The sequence below is a fragment of the Neltuma alba genome, unplaced genomic scaffold (assembly GCF_004799145.2).
Source record: "Neltuma alba isolate B1F8T4 unplaced genomic scaffold, ASM479914v2 tig00011895_pilon, whole genome shotgun sequence".
In the NCBI taxonomy this organism is placed as follows: domain Eukaryota; kingdom Viridiplantae; phylum Streptophyta; class Magnoliopsida; order Fabales; family Fabaceae; genus Neltuma; species Neltuma alba.
In genome coordinates this window covers 179,773-200,289 of record NW_021636493.1, presented here as the reverse complement: position 1 = coordinate 200,289, position 20,517 = coordinate 179,773, and the positions used below count along the sequence as shown (strand labels likewise).

Below are 20,517 nucleotides of genomic sequence, written 5' to 3'. Positions count from 1 at the left end.
CTGAACTTCTATTGAAATTTTTCAATCGCAAAAACTAGTGTTAATGACTTATCAGTATGCTCAAACGTGCAATAGAAAGTAAATTAACAATTTTTTTTTCGAAATTTTAAGAAATTTAGTCAAACAAGGTGAATAGATTTCATAATCACTAGCATAAGCTCAAATAGAATATTTCTATTTGAGCTTCCTACCGTTTAACTAAAGAATCACTTATTTGTTACTCTGATATATTTATCTTGCACAACATACAATCAACTAAAATAAGGTAAATCAAATACTACCATTAGTGTACCTAAAGTAACCAGACGCCATTTTACTGTACCTCTAGTTTGCCAGAGTCAAGAGGTGGGATCCAAGTGTGTTTGGCATTTGTGAACTGGGTTCTCTGGAGAAGTGACGCTCAAACGTGACGGGGGTATGGAAGTGAGTGTTTTTGGATAGGCCCATGAAAGTGAGATGAGTTCAGTGAACAATTTTTGACAATAATACTCCAAATTATGAAAGTTCTTAACAACTTTTCTCCCTCGCCCAAGAAAAAACAGAACTGCTATTCATTTTCGATCAAATATCACAGACGCTCCAGCCGCTAGAGAACGGAGCTGGCGGAGGTGAAAGTACGACTCGGCGAATCACAGAGGAGGACCACGGTAGAGAAAGGTAATTCTTCATATCAATGTTCTATCTCTCATTTGCTCTTCTGACCTTCATCTCACCCTCGTTTGTTCTTCTCACCTACTACTACTAGTTTGTGAATGCCCTCTTTCTTCTTCTTCTTCTTTTTTGTTTGTACATGTGAATGCCCTCTTTGTCAGTCAAAACATTGAATGTCACTCGCATACAAGAACAAGCTTTGCTATTAGCCTGCTAAAACCGACCTCCCTTTCGGTTCTGCTCTTCCCATATTCAGTTTCTGCACCTTCTTCTTTGTGTCACTCACGGCTCCCACACGGCTAATAAATTGAAGTTCAATTGATATAATTTAATTTAATTGTTCAATTCTAGTTTTATCTTTTGTTAACTTTATTTCAACTCCAATTTTGAAAGTAAATCAAGACCACAAATAGTATAATGATCAATAATATTCTATAAGCAAGATATGTATCCTGGGGGGGGGGGGAGTCTAATTTTTTATTTAGTTTAATATTTCAACTGAAGTACTAAAATTTCTTCGTTCTTTACTAAACAGCTAATAGTTAAGTCCAACAATTGATATTATCTCGAAATTGAAAGAAGATTTCAACCGGAAGAACAAATGAACAATACTTAGCGCCTAATTATTTAATTTCCAATTAAATCTCTCCATGATTAAAGAAAAACACCACACACAGATATGGAGTATAAAGCAACAATTTGAGGGGCTTAAGGCAACTATCTGAGTTGCCTGGGCCTTAACATGGCCCAGCCCTTTGGTGGGCTCAGAATTGGACCAAAAATATAGGTCAGCTTCATAATTGAGGCCTAACTCACAGGTTCATGCTTATTCGGCTATAGCCTGGCTGTGTTGTAAATCGTCAGTTGTACCATGCATTTTATCATTGTGCATTTGTGTTGGTAGCCTCCTAGAATTAATGCTTGATTGTTTTTTAATGTGATAGTGATTATTTGGTTATTCTACTACTACTTGAGATTTATCAAAAAACGGAGGTTGGTTTCTTTGCCTTCATGGCAATACTTATCCAACCTCTTTGTGTGTGTTCAAATGTAGCAGAATTGCATGTAATAGTGTTGCACAGAATCATTACATATTTGGTTATGTTTGCGCAGTTAGGTGAATTAATGAACTGTGATGGATTCAACTTTTGGCCTTTATATGTTCCAAAGTATGATTCAGCTTTTGGACTTCTTGTGTGCCAAGGTTTGATGCGGCTTTTGCGCTTTTGTTTGCGTCAAAATGGTGTTCATCTTATGGGGAAAAATGTACAAAATTAAGGGGAGAAAAGTTATGGTACTCCTAAATGCTATCCAGCCTGGACTGGTCTAGAGTGATTTGGTCTTGTTCTGGATTTGTCAGGACATGACCAGAACACGACATCAGTTGGGGCTTGGCATTGGGTTGATTGTCAACCCTGCCTTACCCCATCTGTGTTCATCCTCATGCATTTATAGGAATAAAAATAAAAACTGATCCAAGTTTTTTCTTTGAAAGAGATTATTAAACTACTATTTTACCCCAAGATTAACAAAGAATTTAAATCTGGGTTTTTGTAGTAAAATTCTGCACCTGAAATCTCAAGAACATGTTGTCATTTTAGAAATTTGGAATTCTAATCCAACTCCTGTTCAGAAGTGGATCTCTGTAATCCCAAATTAAAGCTGCAATCTTGCAACTATACAGCTGCATGCAATACATTATCCCCATTTCTGGTTGAGTTTGAATTTTGTTTGGCATTTTCTAGCAATGATTTCAGTTGAGGCATGATTTGACACTTGGCTGAAATAGGGGTTTTATCTGTTTTTTTCCCCTCTGAAGTTTGGTTGTTGAGAAATCTTGGTGAAAAAACTAGATGGCTGACAATCCTCGAAGTGAAGACCCATCATTCTATTGTGATGCTTAGGCATGATCTTACTTAGGCATGCTTAGGCCCTGACATTTTTTACGTTTCAGGTGAAATCAGGTATCACAATGCCTGATGTTCAGTCCCTCGTTAATGATTTCTTGAATCAGCTTAAGAAACGGCAAATTTTCTTCACTATCATTTATAAAGTTGGATGAGTAAAGTGTTGGATGCCGTCTTGTGAGATGGAGAACTAATTTCTGTATTTTTTATATGTGGTGCAGTAAAATTGAAGGTTCCCAGGCCACAGCAAAGCAGACAGCAGAACGGCTTCGATCTGTGACTTCTCAACCACGGGTGCCCCACACTAATCAGGCTGGTGCTCTGATTGAAGCAGTAAGAGCCGTGGGGAAGCAGCTCATTGCTGCAAATCCTGTTGATATGAGATATATAGCTTCCTTGTAAAATTTGTTTGTGCCTTGGCCACATTTTTTTTCGTTTCAGATGAGTATGCATTGGGTCTATTTTCTACTTGGTTGCTTGTTTAAGTTGAAGTGTGTCTTCTAGATGCTTTGTTTGATCATCATATTGTGTACGTGCAGTGTTTGTGAATATTTTGTGATGTTGGTAAGTTGTTATTTTTGGATTGCCGCAGGGATGGCACTAGATAGCCATCATCCCTGGCATGTTCTTTGAATTGACTCCTCCAGTGAGCTCAACATGTGGGTGGGTCCTCATTTGGTTTATACTAACTTTACATATTCTAGAGAATATATCACTATCAATCAGTTGAGGACAATCTTTATACCATTGGCCTTATCAATCAACAATCATGATGTGCAGAGGCTGTGGTTTTCCTTATACGGCATATCTTTGTTTATTAAATTATTATTAATATTATTTTTTCCTTGGAAGCATTTTCGGTAAAAGACCACATTAGAACCTTATTTACCAACTCAAGAATTATGAAATATACACTTCCAAGATTTTAAAGAAATTGACGAGTCATGTTAGTTTTTTCAACAAACATGCATAACTAACAAGCTTGCTATTGTGCATTTACACATAATCTCAAGATTTGCATTTGCGTTTTCCTTTTGATGTTTGACGAGGTCTACTGATTATAGACAAGTAGGATTTTAACTAGAACTAGCAACTTGAATATTACTTTGTGGGGTTAATTCGATCATTTTACCTCAGTCTCAAAATCCTGTATGGTATTTTAAAAATTGTCATTTTCTACTAAAATCCACCTTTTTTTTTTTCCTTTTTGGTTGTATCATTTTTAGTAAAATATTGAACATTGGTTCCTCCTTTACACCCAATCACCGTTGCGCTTCTTCAATCTCCTTAACCAGTCGGACCACTCCTTCACCGTCGCCATCGCCATCTCCGGTGCCCCTCACCATCATTGTGCTTCTTCAATCTCCAACTCAAGCTTCTTCAATCTACACAGCCTTGTTCAATGGCGGCGTGATTCTCCACCAGCAACTTCTAACCCCTGCACCATTCTTCATCCCTTCTTTAATTTCCCATATTCGACGGCATCGAGGGCGATGGTCCATGACGCCATACTCCATCTCAAATATTCGCTGTATTCCCATAAGTCCAAATCTTTTCTCTGACTGAATCTCTTCTGGATTGCTTGTTGAACGCTACTGTGATATTTTGGGTTACTTGTTTGATTTCTACTCTCTGATGGTTGGGTGTTAAATGTCTTCCTCCTCCTATCGCTGGTTTTTGCTCTCAGATGGTGGTTCTTTTTGTTCGCTGACAGTGGTTCATGATGGTTCTTCTAGCCATCCCTAGTGCTAGCTTCAATGGTTGTTTTTTAATTTTATGGGTGGTGCGGCCGTGTGGTCTTTTCATGGATATTAAATTTTGGGAGAATTGCAACTGCATATTTACCTAAAAAACCTCAATTTAAACAATTCGTGACAAATTTTAATATAAAAAATGATAATCCCTTTCAACTACCCACTTGTCATTGACTTTTTAATAATTATTTTCTTTCTCTGGACCTCACAATAATTCTCACAATTTTTTTATCCCCTTTTCATTGACATACCATCCCAAAAATATTTTAAATCTTCCTTCTATTTCCACTTTCTTCAAAAACGGGACATGAAGAATTTCTTCGAGAAAATATATTCGCCTCTTTCTATTCCATATCAATAATAGCATTGCAAAAGAGAAATGACAATTGCGGATAAGAATTATGATAGAAAACAGGTGATAACAAATCCTCAGTTTCGGCCCAGAACACCTGAGCCAGTTAGCAGGCGTAATGCTCGGTTGGAATTGTTCAAAACTGAAGATGATCTCGGAACCTCCATTTTCCTTCTCTTCAAGAATTCTAAGGACTTCTGTAAACATGGAGGGGGTCCAATGTCGTCCAAAATGACAGGACCATCTTCATCATCCAAGCTGCAGATAACAAAAGGAACCCAAAATTACTAAAGGTTGAAAAGCACTAAGAAGATGATCAGTGTCTCGTGATGGAAATTATGATAATTTTACCGTGTTTTCGTCGACTTTTTCTTCCTTGAAGTAGGCTCAACTTTATCTTCATCATCCGAGCCTGATAAGAGAACTTGTCTGCAAATAAATTATAGCCCTTTAGTGAGAGGTTTTATATAAACAACCATAAATATTGGGCTAAACATAGAAGATATGTCATACTTCTCCCTCGCTGCAATCATCTGGACAATGCTGTCCGGAAGAAATCCTGCATCTTCTGTTGATGCTTGCTCAGTTTCAGTTTCTGATACATCCTGGGAGTCTTTTCCCTTTTTGGGCGGTCGGGGTGTTAACCTCTGAGCTAATTTTCTCCTACGTTCTTTTTTTTCACGAACAATCCTACAAGGCACGCCAATATTAAACACCACAGCATTTAAGTTGAAGAGCATGATGCCATATCTTAAGCTTGGATTCAACCATGAAAAAGGAGCAGTAAGTTTAGTAACAGGGATATGTGCAGATACAGTTCAATAAATGCCTAATGCTGGTACACAGGGTGTTGTAATCAACAAGCTCAATCCCTTGAAAGGCTGACTGTTTCCACCCCTGGATTTCTATTTTTGCCTACAGATGTAAATTATTCTAATCGACAAATTACACCCTCTAGACAAAATAAAACACCAAGGATCGAAACGGGAAACCCTCAACCTCTCGTGAAGTTTAATATTCCATAGCAACATCCTAGTAAATAATGGCCCGTGGGATCCAGCAGCAATATGTCCAAAATTTTATAAATGGCTGCATTCTTCAGTGAATATGTATTCTTTAACCAATCATCAATCAATATAAAAATACAGAAAGAGGGAACTGATCATCCTGAGCTTGTACAGATGCATGGAACTCACACTAGTTTCCTAAACTCCAACTGAAAAGGCATTCTAGGTACCCTGAGCCCTGAGGGGCTACCAAAAGTAATTCCGGTCCAAAGAGCATAGTATACTAATTCTTCGAGGACTTAAAGCATCTCGATGCCAACTAATACAACGAATGCGTAGTAAAATCAGCAGAATGTGTTGAATTCACCGTCACTTCGATTTTAACTTCTTTTTTCTCCTCGATATGTTAATATACCTTAGGTACTGAGTCTAACCACACCGTGATTGACATATTTTGTGCCAAACATTTCATACAAATTACACGAAGATACCTAGTGAAAAACTTTCTCTTTTACAATTCTACTTTCCCATATCTTATAAATGAACGTGATTCATTATACACAGGGGACTACCTCACTTTACTTTCTTTCTGAATTTTCCTTATTTCCTCTTCCTGTTGTGCGCCCTGCGAAACGCAAAATTATGAGGTCAATACAAATTACGTGCGTCCAGACCACTTAGTTGAATAATTGAGGTGAAGAAAAACAGCGAAGATACCTGGTCGGCTGTAAACTCCTCGGGCGCGTCATTCTCGTCTTCTCTGTCCGACATATCTGATTCTACTTTCAGTTTCCCTGTTACTGTCTAGGGTTTATGCTAATGATGCGCCCCCACTGAGGTCTTGCTTTCACTCGGCGATGCCTTTCTTCCCCTCGTTGTTTTTTTGCCCCCCAGAAAACTGCTTTTTGGGTCCATGTGAACTAAGAGAGAATAGGTGGGCCGGCCCAATTACGTGCCAGAACGAAGTCAAGCCCACGTCTCCTTGAAAGGCAGATTCTGTTAACAGTTATTTGCAAACACCAGATCCCCCCCCCGGGAGGGTAACGAACGGGGCAAACGCCCAATCATCTAATCCATCAGCCGTACAATATCTGGGAGTAGCCACTTTCATAAAGTCCTTGTTGAGTACAGAAAGTAAATCATATATTAAAAAAAAAAAAAAAAAGTAAATCAGTCGGGGGAGTTTCCAATTCACATAAATCCTTCCCATATTCTAGGCTTTTATTAGCAAGGTTCCTTCAGTTCCATAACCACCAACAACAAATCCCAAAATAACATACTCATATGGCTACTGTTCACCAACAAAAGTTGGTCTAGTTGGTAAGAAGTCGGCTCATAACCTATAAAATCTTGAGTTCAAATCCTGATTGATGTGAGGATGATTTATAATCCAACTCGCCTAAAAAAAAATTTTATAAAAAAAAATAATCGCCACTGCTCTTCAGATTGTGCATAAACCACTCTCTCATGTTATCGTTAAAGAACTGCACGTTAGAGTTAGTTATCCCCAAGTCATTCCAGATTTTTCTTGACACAAGGCACTCTTTTAGAACATGACTCAGATCCTCAATATCAGCTCCACATCTCAACATTGTGTTCCCCACCAAATAACCTATTTCGTCTTGCAGCTGTAAGGAGCCTCCCATGAATGGCAGTCCATAAGAAAACCTGCATTCGTCTCGGAACCTTCGAGTCCCACGCTAATCTCCAAATACAGTCCCTGCATCCACTTTCTCTCTGTGCAGGTTTCATATACATGTCAGAAACAGAAAAGTGTCCTTTATTACCATCTTTCCATCCTGAGACGCCTTGTCCTTCCTCAAAGTGAGGTGGGGAATCGCATGAATTTTCTGTATACAAGTACTAGGTAGCAAACACCTAATATCGATCATGAAGGGATGAAATATAACTTTGTTTTAATAATATTTTTGATGTCCCTAGAAGGATATTGTTGCCGCGAATTTGGTCTTAAAAATTTTATTCATGTACTATGAATCACCATCTTGAAGATACATTTATAAATCTTAACCTTGCGTCACAAATCGCAATAAAATTTTAGGTAAGCGTATCACATAATTATTTTTTTTTCTAAATTTTGGCACACATGAAATATTTTTTTTCCCCCAATTTCTTCTTTTTTGGTGAGGAATTTTTTTTTTATAAATGTGAAGCATTTTTTTTGGGGCTAAAGCAAATACGAAAGGCAATATGATAGTCTTGTGTGGCACTATGGGCCACGCTCGGAAATATCCACAAGGAGACCAGGGGCTGGCAGACTATAATAATCCTATTTTAGGGTATTATAATCAAATTTACGTCGTTCTAAGTTTTTTCACTTTATAATTCTTGTGTTCTTGTTGTTATTGTGGTCTTCTATCTTCTTCTTTTTTAAAAAAAAAAGTTGGTGTGTATTATATAAATTTAGAATTATTTATGATTTTTATATTATTTTGCAGCAGAATCATGAGCATCATCACCGCCATGTATTGTTTTTGAAGCCTAAATTCTGAAGATTTCAAAAAGGAACTTACAAATATGTGTGCCCTTCAAGCTTTATAAAAGCGAATCATTCATTTGGAACCCAAAATATCTCTCGCATGAAAGAACCACAGCCAATAATAATAATGCAGGTACTGGAAATTTCCCAGAGCAGGGGGTTAGTTGTTTCAACGTTGTAACTTGCAAAGCAAGAGACCCTAAGATTTTCCTGACTATGTCTGGCTCTTGGCTCTTGCGTCCAAATAATTAAATGCTGATAGCTCAACAAACAAAGCAGGATGCCCATGACGCTACACGTCTTCCATTAATTTGCCCCAAAACGACTTTACGACAAACCCCATCATCACTGGCCCCCTCGTCGGCCAAAATCACACTTGACAGGTTTTGATTGGTGCTTTGGCTTTCTTACGTACGTGGAAGGATAGAAAATTGGATTTTTCATATGTGGAAGACACGTATCTGGGTTAATCAAGCAAAAAGTGGCATGATAAGGAGGGAAAAAAGGAGATGCTAGTCAAGAAATGGGTCACATGCTGAGAATTGCGTGGCATCTTCAGCACGAGACTGAGTCAAAAGGTTTGGTTCTGATGGGACCATGCCAGAGGAAGAAAAAGTGATGGAAATTGCAAAATGTGAACGTCCAAAGAAAGGGGATGCATGTCTGTACGATTCACATGAATCCCAAAAGTGACTGTGACTTGATTAATTTTCTGTATCGCCCGCTATTAATGTTTTTAAACTGTATATTGGCCTAATCTTCTTCGCTTTTCTGCTTGGCTTTATCATCACCGTCAACATCTAACATTGCATATAATTGAAGGTATTAAATCTTCGTCCGGTAAGTCCACCACTAAATTAGCAAATTGGTCTCTTGATTGATTAAGAGTTTTGAATCGATTGATTGAGTTGAATTTTATATTTATTCCTAACCTAGAATGATATTATTTTGAGTTTAGAATTAAAAAAAAATGCCATGTAGATTTGGGCTTTAATAACTTTGTTTTATTGGATTATGTATTATTTATACATTAATGTTTCATTTACTTGTAAATTAATATCTTTTTATTTAAATATTATTCTTTTGATTGTTATATATGAATTTTTCTATATTTTAATTAAATTATATCATTTTAATCATGACATGAGAGTTGACCTATTTTAATTATGCTAGATCACTTATTTTTAAACCACTGTTTTCACCAGTTACGGATCTGATTTTCAATGCACTTAGGCTTATTTCTTATTTTAATTATCTTGTGAATCAGTTCATAAAAGTTATTAATGGAAAAAATTGTTGGTGAAGTAAATAAGTATAGTGAAAATGACAAAAGACCATGGAAATTATATAATCTCAAACCAACTATTCTTACAAAAACGTATTGTTATTTGCAAGTCAAATATGGTCAAAACCTATTTATGCATGGGGAAAAAAAGGGTACGTTACGAGGTGCTTAGTCACGGGACCTATCTCAACACTAATAACCTATTTAACCCAGCTATTTTTCTTTGGTGTAGCTCAGAACTTTTACCAGTCACTTTAGCTAGGTTTAAAATTGATTTTTGTTTGGTCAAGAGCATTAAGTTAAAACTCTCTCAACAAATGTATTTTTTGGGATTTGAATTTCTGTTCTACTCATTATTGGATGAATTTAACCTACCTATTTTTAAATAAAAAACAGATTTGTAAATAAAAATATTTGTGTTTATATATTTAGAAAATAAGATATATAATGTAAAAACGACATGGCTTATACGCATAATTATTTATGAGTTCCGAATGAGTAAGCAATTACTCACATTTAAATCTAATGATTTAATTAGATGAAATCAGAATAGATGGGCAAAATTGACCATATGAATAAGTTTGAAAATATGGAGTTACAGTGGACCAGAGAGTTGGGCTTCCGCCGGCATCCCCATTCCCCACCATGCCTATCCAAAACTATAAATTGTGCCTTTAACGAGTCCACTTGCTACACCCCATAATAACCCATAATAACCAGTCAACGATGGTGTCATGGCACTCCCCCGTTCATATATGACACTAACCCTGCTAATATGAAAAATTAATTAACTAATTTAAGTATATTAAAAAAATAGCTAAATTAATTATTTATAATAAATATGTGTTGTTTTTTTCTTAAAATATCCTTATTAACCAAGTGTATGACCTAGAACTACTATTATTGCAAGGATTACTTTGGAAAAAAAATATGAAAGACAAAGTGGATTAAAGTCTTATATTTAATATCAAAATAACAGTCAAACAAGCTCTTATATTAAGAATTAGAGGTAGTATATCAACATAATATTATTTCTTGTTCTAAATGTAGGACTTATTTTCTAATATAATTTATATTACAAAATGAATCTTACATTTAAAACCGGAAGGAATATTATGCAATATATATTTCATTCAATCCTAAATATGAGCAGATAAATGGGTTCATTTTTATCTTAAATATTCATAAAATTTCAATCCACCTTGTTTCATAAAATATTTTTTGTTCTAAACCCTTTCTATTAATTACACATATTAAAATAGTTTTCTAACTATGAAGAAAGTCGTTTCCAATGCAAATAACTAAAATGAATATTTTAGTAAAACCAAAACATATCTTTTTATAAATAATCAAATTAATTTTATTAATCTTTACAAATTAGTTATCTAATTTTTATGTTTATGATGGGAAGAATTAATATTTGAGGTAATTATATTATTATACGTTATATAATACACTAAAATTTATAGTAAGGTTTGCTATTATCAACAATCAAAAGTGCAACTCATCTTATGCTCTATTAAATAGCATTAGTGCAATATTATATAAAAACACTTATTCACAATCTATAAATATACGATATTTTTTGCATAGTATAGAATAATAAGTACGCTTTCTAATAGAGAGGTACGTTGAAGCCACTTTTTTAAACACTTTAGCTGCCCATTCACATTATATGCTTCCCGTTTTACCACATAGGTTTCGCATGCGAAATAGTAGCGGAGGGTAACACCTAATGAGACTGCCTCTGTGATAAGTGGGGACAAGATCCGGCCATCCAGGTTCAGACATTTTTAACATGCTAAAGAGAAGGAAGTAGTGATGATTTTTTTTTTTTTTTTTTTGTGATTTGGTAACTTTGAGAAAATGAAAAATTTAAATGTAAAAATTAAAAGTTCAATTATTTAAAAAAAAATATTTTTTTCAGGTGTATCTAACACTCTGATCTTATTTTCTTTGATGCATGTAGCAGCCTAATCTCTTTTTTTTTTTTATGCATTTAGCACTTTAAAGATTAGGGTATTGAATGTAACTAAAAAATAATAATATGGAGTACTAGATGCACTAAAAAAATAATATCATGATATTGGATTAAAAAAAAGATCAAGGTGTTAAATACACATTTACTCTAGAAAAAATACCTCAATAAAAATAAAGCAAATATATAGGTAAAGGAAATGTATATCAACATCAATATAAATTGTAAAAATAATATAAAATATGAAAGTTAAGGCATATTTGTGGGTATTTTTCATACTCGTTAACATTGGTTTACCGTATATACAATCTCATTTGGAAAAATAATAAAATATGTTATGGCAAAATTGATAAGGAGAATGAGCCAAAAGAGTCACTAAAATGAAGAAATGATATTGAAAGACCATAAACTTGTCGTAAAATTAAAAAATAAAAAGGATTATGATTAGAAACTTAGTTATAAATTGATTATAAATAGTTAAAGTTTTGTAAATCTCAAAAACTATAATTGTAAATTATGAAAGTTCAACTGCAAAAATGTCTTGCTAATTTATGGCTTTTTTATAACTTAGTTTCCATCTTTTATAACTAAATTAGAGATTTAAAATTAATAATCCATAATGTACAAAATTTTCATGCTTTATAACTTATTTAAAACTAATCTTTTAAATTTATAATTGAGCTTCTAACATTTATGATTGAGATATGATTATGATTCCAACTTCGTAACATCTCCATCCATTTAATTTTATTAAAATATTTGTATATTTTACATATTTGCTGTTTTTTTTAAAAAAACATTTTTTATTAGAAAAATTTTATTTAAAATAATGTTAGATACTAAATATGAACACCTAAAGATTCAAAACTTAACCCCTCGTCCGTGGATTCAGCTGCCGAAGGGGTTGGACACTCTCACCAAAGGGAGGGGGTTCGATCCTGGGGAGTGCCACTTTGTTGTGGCTCCAGTCGCGGCGCTGGGGGAGGCATCTTCGAAGTCAAGGCCTCAGCTCGTAACATGTGGTGATCCCCCACGTGGAGCTCTTCCCGTCCCAGTAAAGCTACGGCGCTCGTGGGTGAGCCCAACCCCTTTCCTAAAATTTTGTTCACAAAAAAAAATAAATTCAAAACTTAGATTAGTTTTTTTTTATTAAATCTAATTCTGCCGATAAATAAACAGGACTTATACACAACATTCTCTCAACTTGATCCTCAAGTGGCATGAGCATTATCTCGGGTCAATCCTGGGAGCTTGCAGTCTGTGGCCTTTCTTACCATCACAGCGGCGGCGGCGGCGGCGGCTATGACTTGTACTTCATTCTCTCGCTTTTTCTGGTATTTTTGCTGCACATCATCCCTGCAATTGCAATCATCACTAATAATCATTTGATTTACCATCTAACGGGTTGCATTATTTTATTTTTTATTGAAAATATAATAAATTTATATTTTTATAATTTAACATTACATAAAATGGAATTATAGGTCTAGATCATTCAGCTTAAATTGCAAAAACTTGTAAAAGTATTATGTTAAGTGTGTCGAAAGTATTTTTACAAAAATGACAAGTAGCATAAAAAAAAACGAAATGAAAATAGGTATAAAGTATAATATTTGTTATGAATATAATAATATTTATATGGATGTCTATATCTCTTCCTTATATTATCTTCATGATCCACAATTATCTTCTATTATTATATAATCTGTAGATTCTATTAAAGATATAAAATTATGTTTATAAATAGAGGACATGTATCATGTATTCAGTACTTTGAACGGAATAAGAAATACCCCTATCTTTTATTCTCTTATTTTCTTCTTTTATTTTTTACCCTTTCTTTAGCTTTATAACAATTAGGAAAGGAAATAGTAACGCAATGACCAAATATGCACTGACGAGGAAAATATAATAGTATCCGGTAAAAATGGATAAACTTTTGGGAAATTTCATACTCAAAACTACTTGTTAATACCATGATGGGTTAAGTAAATAATCTTAATTCTTATCTATCTTGCAAGTTGTTTGATTAACAACAAACTATCTCAATGATAATGTTATCTTTTATACTTAGAGGGTGTGTAGGTGAAAATCATGATTTTAAAAGTAATTTTATGATATAAAAAGTATGTGATAGTAATTTTATCTCAATTTGTGTGAAAGTACTTTTTAAAAGTATTCATTTGGTTCTAATTATAAATTACTTCCAACATGTTTCACAACGACGAAGAAAAACCTGAAATTTCATTAATTCTCATTTAAAATTCAATAACTTTTTAACTTTATCTCTATTTAATACACACCATACCTTATGCAAACAAAATCAGCACAATCATAAATAAAAGGTAAAATTATACATCCATGCAACAACAAAAATTTCAATGCTCTACAAATATGACCAAAAAAGTCTTCTCCTTTTATACTATAAATAGGACCAGAGGACTATAACAACTCCTTAAATGAGATTCTGAATTTGAATTTGATTGATACTAATATGCTTGTGTGAGCCAAATCTCAATTTAAGTTATATAATTAATAGGTTCAATGAATTAGCTATCATTCCCGCTTAATTCAGCCAAACCAGACCAAGTGAACATTTATTTTATGACATAGTTTCAACAAGAGAATTACGCGGATGAGAAGAAGAAGAAGAAGAAAATTATCCAAGTGGAATCCAAATGAACCTCTGCAATTGGTCAAGCACTGCCTTCTTTGGACCAAAATGTCCATTCCAGGTAATTCAGGCTTTGAGTAGGGGCATATTTTGTGAAGAAGAGAATCAATGAAGGGTGTATGCGTCATTTAATCTACGTCCCAGTCCAAGAGCACATAAATGCGCTTTACGTTGGAGTACAAATCCAGACGCGAAAGTGTGAACGAGACGAAGCTTCTGAGAAATCAGAATCCATCAATTTGCCGTGCGTCCGTTTTCGGAATTCCAATCTCAGACTTAAATTTCGAGTACCTATGCTGAATTACTTCTCCAACTGCCACAGCCCTTTATTTCGACGATTGCAGGATGCTCGAAGGTGTGATATTTATAGCTCTCTCTTTTTTCACTGTAACAAAATTTCGGCATTATTTCTGTCGCTGACCTCTCTTCTATGAGCATTTATTGATACAGATGGCTGCTCAACGGCATCAATCACGAGCTTTAATTTCTCATTTAATTAATCAAGGAACTCTCTCAGATGCTGAAGAAGATAATATGATTTCATGAGAGATCAGAGATTTTAGTGGACTATTTTTTGAGGTTTCAGATAGTGACGGTAATGCTGCTTGCTCCACACCCAGTACAAACCAATTCAATTTCCATCAAGAGATGTTCTATTACCGGAGGAACTTCGTTCTTGTACTCACGATCTTCATCGTCCACTCAACAAGAGCACAAAAGTCGGGCGACTGTGATCGCAGTTGTGGAAAACATTCCGTGCTGTATCCATTCGGATTCTCTGAGAAGTGCCACCTCAAATTAAATTGCAGCGACAGCCGCATGAAAATTGGGGAATTCGAGGTGGAGAAAGTAACCCCCAGAAGTATATTCGTCAATCTTCCTGCGAAATGCAACCGCAGTATGAAATCTATTCAGCATCTTTTCAGTAAAAACTTCGCTCCCACACGAAACAATAGCCTTCTGGTGCAAAATTGTTCGTCTCAGCAAGGAGGCTGCTTCATACCCACCGCCGGTCTGATGCACAGTCTATTCAATTTGGAGAATTGCCATAGTCATAACATCGGTTGCTTTTCGCAAAGAAATAATGATTCCGATGTTCTGGCACCAGCGGATGTTAATCAACCTACGTGCAAGTTATTCTCTGCGGTTGCTATTGAGCAAGGCAACGACCCAACGATTTCGCTCCGTCTTCAGGTGCTTGAATTGGGGTGGTGGCTTGAAGGTCTAACCCCCCAATGCTCTGACAATGCATCCCCTACCAAAGTCAATCTTGGCGGCGTGAAGACCGGGTACCGATGCCAATGTCGTGAAGGTTACACCGGAGATGGCTTCAAGAACGGCGTTGGTTGCCGGAAAGGTGAGTCCATTCGTTGGGACTAATTTCAGTATCTGGTTAAAGTATATATTTGGTAATTTAAGTCTGGTAATGTTTCAATTTGGTTCATAATTTTAAAAAGTATACATTTAGTACTTTAATTCTAAAATCATTAGGTTTTAATGATGATTTTTTGTAACCATCATGATGTTTTGAAAATTAAACTTAATATGTTAACATTTGAGAATATTTTATCAACATTTAAGATCTTAATATCGTCATTTTTTTAAAAAAAAATTTAAAGTTAAAAAACTAAAAACATACTTTTTAAAATTAAGGGATCAAATTGAAACTTTATATAAAATTAAAGTACCAAATATGTACTTTAGCCTAATTTATTATACAATTATTTTTCCAATTCTAAATATGAGACTTTTTTTATAGTGTAATTTAAGACCTTTTTTATAGTATAAATTACACTATAAAAAGGGTCTTATCTTTAGTACTGGAGGAGTATATTTTAGTCTCTGGCTTTTTGTTATTGGTTATTCTTTTTGGTGGAATAATGACGAAGCAAGTGGTGTTTGATGGAAGTAATTGGTAGCTGGTTGTAGAGCCGGGAAAACGGGCTGAGCCCGTCGGGTCGGCCTGTTTAGGCCCTGAAATTATGAGGGCTGGGCTTGATATTTTTCCCTTCAAATGGTAAATAAGCCCTGGAGGGCCGAGGGCTTAAAAGGGCTAACCCTGGAGGGCCATGGGCCGGCCCTTTTATAATTTTTTTTTGTTTTTTAAATTTTTTTATATAATTCTAATGTTATTAATTTTTTACACTGTTAATAATATTTCAAATATCTAGTTATTATTATCATTTTAAAATTAAATTTAGTGTTAGACAATAATTTATTCAATTAAATTTTTAAAAAATGGGTTAATTTGGACTTTAATAATGATTTGATTTATATTATATGCGTTGATATTTTTAAACTATATATATTTGATAATAGAGTATTTTTACACTTATATAACGTGTGATTCTATAATTTGAATTAGAAATTCATGAGTTTCAACAACAATGTTTTACACATTAAAGTAAAATAATAGCTAGATTGTAAAATTTAAAAATAAAATTTCTATAAAGAAGAAAAACTTAATATTTTTGTTACGAAAGAAAAGCATACTTATGAAGACAACTCGATTATGTCTCATGAAAAAGCAGATCGTAGCATATTTTGTAGTGGATATTGCTTTGGTTTGAGAATCGTTTAAATACTGTTAAGTGCATATAATTTACTTTACAAATGGCCATAAAGCGAGGCTTGATTTGTTTAGACTTTAGAGGGCACTTCCAAACAATGAAACACTACGTTTGTTTGATTTCACGTTGTTCTATTAAGGATCATTTCACCATCTGTATTGTTGAGTCCCATTTAGGGAGTTATGTTAAGTATGATGGGATTTATAAATCTAAGGATTCTTCCTCTTAACATGTTAGTCTTTTCTGGTTGGGTTCTCCTTTTAGATTTGTACTCATCATGTCACACATATCCTAGGCATCGAGATCTCAATCTTTTGGAGCACATTATGACCTAACTCTCGACCCCTTTTCCATTTGATTGATTGGTTTCTGGGAAAATTTCAAGTTAATAGGGATTTGCCATAGTCCTTTGTACAATAATTTTTACCAAGTTATGGTCCCAAAAATAGTTTATTTTAGTTGATGTGCTATTCCCAATACGAGAAGTAATTAAAAAGGCAAAGTGCCCCTGTGTTATGAATGATAACTTGCCAGATGGAAAATCCAGGTCAACATTCTGTAGCTACCGCTCTCGATCATTTGTACAGACAATATATTTGGCAAATCACATGTCTGACCCAATGGCAATGAATTGTTTTTAGCGGTAGTCAAAAGGAAGAGAACGATTACAATGAGGATGCACCCGATATTAACACGATTGGTTGTCATTCTTATCAGTGGGGCTATCACCGACATTTTACTTGTTTTATGTCTTTTTGATACCAGCAGAAGTTGTATAAGCGCTTCCCACGGGACATAATATATCGTTTAAATATTGACGGAACCAGCATGTCAAATGATGTTATTAATCAAGTTTCTTTTTTCCCGATTATTCTTAGACAAATGTTGTACAAAGTTGTTTACTTGTTTCTGAGTACTTGGGTCTTGGGATTATGCTTTGCTCTGGTTTTTTAATACTCATCCACTCTTCGTATACGAGTATCTTGACTCTGTTTCTGACGGTAATCTTATTTGCCTTCTTGTTGCTGTTGAAAGTGGTGAAGGGGATTTTGCTATGTTCTGTTTCTGAGTAATCGTTTTCTTTTCTTTTCTTGTCCCATCATCTTTCGTTCTTTCTTTTAAAGAAGAAGTTGGGTACAATCTTATTTGTTGCATTATTTTCTTTGCCATTGCCAACCAGATTGTTTTTATCCTAATTCAATTTAGATATGAGGTAACGCAATACTTGCTTTTCGTGCACGTTGAGACCGACAGCTTCTTGTTTCAAACTTTTTTTTTTGGCACATGAAAATAAGCATTCATTGTTGCTGATTCTTTTTCTTTCTCTTTTTTATTTTTATATTTATTTACCTTTTGTATCGTCCTGTCGTCAGTTTCTCAGTGCGGAGCTGCAACACTAATGTCTGGTGGATGTGGAAAGGCAATTAAAATCGGTGTTCTTGCTGGAGGTAAGATCCCAATTCTTGGATGACTTCTGTTCTTTTCAGACTATATTTGGTCAATATCGTATATATATTAGCTTTGTCAGATTTCTTTTTTCTTCATCCACTGATCGACTAGAAGATTAATTTGAGAGAATCATTGTCCCATCAGAAAGTTGCTTATTGGTTAATACACGTCTTCAAGATTCCAAATTCTAGTATCAGTTTTGGTCTCTTTCTTATTTGGCTCTTCCTTTCTCCTTTTTCTAATTTGTCAATGAGTTCGTCCCAAATCTGTATAAAAAGAAGATACTTTAGAATTCCATTTCGGTAACATTTTTACAGGATGCTCCATGGTTGTTTGTAGGGGTCATTGTTGTAGCTTTCATCCTGCTTGGTGTGTGTCTTCGATGTTACTTTGCTCGGCGCCGTTACATTTGTTTGAGCAAACAAATGACAGTGAAGCGCCTATTACGTGAAGCTGCAGGCAACTCTATTATTCCTTTTTACCCGTACAAAGAAATAGAAAGAGCCACTAATTTTTTCTCAGATGAACAGAGGTTGGGAACAGGGGCTTTTGGCACGGTATATGCAGGAAAACTACACGATAGTGAATGCGTTGCAATTAAAAAGATCAAGTATAGAGACACCAACAGTGTTGACCGAGTTATGAACGAGATCAAACTTCTTTCTTCTGTAAGTCACCCTAATTTAGTTCGCCTCTTGGGCTGCTGCATAGAGGGTGGTGAGCAGATACTTGTTTATGAGTTTATGCCCAATGGAACACTATCCCAACATTTACAAAGAGAGAGGGGAAACGGACTTCCATGGACAATACGACTCACCATTGCTACTGAAACTGCTAATGCTATAGCATATCTTCATTCTGCCATGGATCCCCCAATTTATCACAGGGACATAAAATCCACTAATATACTCTTAGATTACAACTTCAAATCGAAAGTAGCAGATTTTGGGCTTTCTAGGCTTGGTATGACAGAAACATCACATATCTCAACTGCTCCACAAGGGACTCCAGGCTATGTCGACCCTCAATACCACCAAAACTTCCATCTTTCTGATAAAAGTGATGTCTATAGTTTTGGAGTGGTTTTGGTAGAGATAATAACAGCCCTGAAAGTGGTTGATTTTGCTCGACCCCATAGTGAGGTTAATTTGGCTGCACTTGCTGTGGATAAGATCAGAAGGGGCTCTGTGGATGAGATCATAGATCCTTTTCTGGAGCCTCACAGGGATGCCTGGACACTCTACTCTGTTCACAAGGTTGCTGAGCTTGCATTTAGATGCCTTGCTTATCATAGTGACATGAGACCTACCATGTTGGAAGTGGCAGAGGAGCTAGAACATATCAGACGCAGTGGATGGGCAACAATGGAAGAAACTCTATTCACAGCATCATCGGTTGGCTCCTCATGTTCCTCACCTCGCATTGGAAGTGAGAAGTCGATGGATTGTGTTGCTCTTAAGAAAGCAGAACGAGGGAGCAAGAGATCAATGAGTCACAAGAGGATGGATAAAATACAGCATTCTGCGGAAAAAGTGAAGGATAGCTCTCCTGTATCAGTGCATGATCCTTGGTTAAGTGGACAAAGTTCACCCTCAGCAAACAGCTTGTTGGGAAATGTAGTTCAGTGATGAGCACTCGCCAGCTCATTTTTGTGGAAAGCCTCCAGCAATGTGAATACTAAATACATATAATGGCTCCTTTTCTTGTTCCATAGTTGCAACATAGCTGTCTTTGCTGATGATTAATTTAGTAATCTGTTGTCCATCTCCTTAAAAATACTGTACAGAATTAATGATGCCTGCCGGGGACAAGAAAAACCTCAGATAATCAATTTGCACAAATTTGGCTTTAAACTGCCAAAATCTCAGCCCGTAATTATGTTGTCTTTAGGTTAAATCGATGATCGTCAAAAGTAGGAGATGCAGAGAAGTGCAGCTATAGTTATTTCTTTGGCACTAAATATTTAATATGGTGCAGCCAAGCTTGGAAACAAAAGGGCCTTCTCTTTAGTCTTTAACCGCGTGGGGGGGGGGGGGAAGAGGAAAACGCATTATTATTATTATTATTATTATTATTAAGCTCAGGTAGAAAAGTGAAGAATGATAGAAGATAATACGCAGATTGTGAAAGATAGATTGTAGATTCCGGATCATGTCTTTTCCCCCAATTAATTTGCTGATTAGGTCCTTTTCCCCAAATTTTCCATTTTTTTCGCCTCTATTCCATCCCTTCTATCTGAAAATTTTCCCATCAAATTGAGTTGGAGGATTGCAATAAAGGTCGTGACAATATCGGCTTCTTGGCGAAGTTCATAGAAAGAATGAATAGGATGTTCTAAGCTACTAGGATGTGAGTCGAAACCACTGCAAGTTCTTGTTCTTGGCCATGGCTTT

The 20,517-nt window shown here is 35.3% G+C and overlaps 2 protein-coding genes across 2 annotated transcripts; one reads left to right on the top strand and one right to left on the bottom strand.

Moving 5' to 3' along the window:
• Positions 1-4,574: 4,574 nt before the first annotated feature.
• Positions 4,575-6,463, bottom strand: LOC114719161 (uncharacterized). The gene is made up of 5 exons (XM_028904625.1): positions 6,389-6,463; positions 6,244-6,296; positions 5,178-5,354; positions 5,016-5,093; positions 4,575-4,922 (listed from the first exon to the last, which is right to left on the bottom strand). Exons 1-5 carry the CDS (start codon positions 6,440-6,442, stop codon positions 4,742-4,744), a joined length of 543 nt encoding a protein of 180 aa, XP_028760458.1. The 5' UTR covers positions 6,443-6,463; the 3' UTR covers positions 4,575-4,741.
• Positions 6,464-14,354: 7,891 nt separating this feature from the next.
• Positions 14,355-19,986, top strand: LOC114719146 (wall-associated receptor kinase-like 14). Its single transcript, XM_028904607.1, has 4 exons — positions 14,355-14,460; positions 14,556-15,462; positions 18,049-18,123; positions 18,464-19,986. Exons 2-4 carry the CDS (start codon positions 14,754-14,756, stop codon positions 19,750-19,752), a joined length of 2,073 nt encoding a protein of 690 aa, XP_028760440.1. The 5' UTR covers positions 14,355-14,460; positions 14,556-14,753; the 3' UTR covers positions 19,753-19,986.
• Positions 19,987-20,517: the final 531 nt, after the last annotated feature.

Bases quoted from the DNA above. Each gene is read 5' to 3' on its own strand.
- LOC114719161 (XM_028904625.1), bottom strand. From the start codon at position 6,442: ATGTCGGACAGAGAAGACGAGAATGACGCGCCCGAGGAGTTTACAGCC. The intron at 6,297-6,388 runs GTATCTTCGCTG...TGCGTTTCGCAG, and splicing joins AGGAGTTTACAGCCGACCAG to GGCGCACAACAGGAAGAGGA. The intron at 5,094-5,177 runs GTATGACATATC...ATTTATTTGCAG, and splicing joins ATGATTGCAGCGAGGGAGAA to ACAAGTTCTCTTATCAGGCT.
- LOC114719146 (XM_028904607.1), top strand. From the start codon at position 14,754: ATGTTCTATTACCGGAGGAACTTCGTTCTTGTACTCACGATCTTCATC. The intron at 15,463-18,048 runs GTGAGTCCATTC...TCCTGTCGTCAG, and splicing joins CGGCGTTGGTTGCCGGAAAG to TTTCTCAGTGCGGAGCTGCA. The intron at 18,124-18,463 runs GTAAGATCCCAA...GGTTGTTTGTAG, and splicing joins AATCGGTGTTCTTGCTGGAG to GGGTCATTGTTGTAGCTTTC.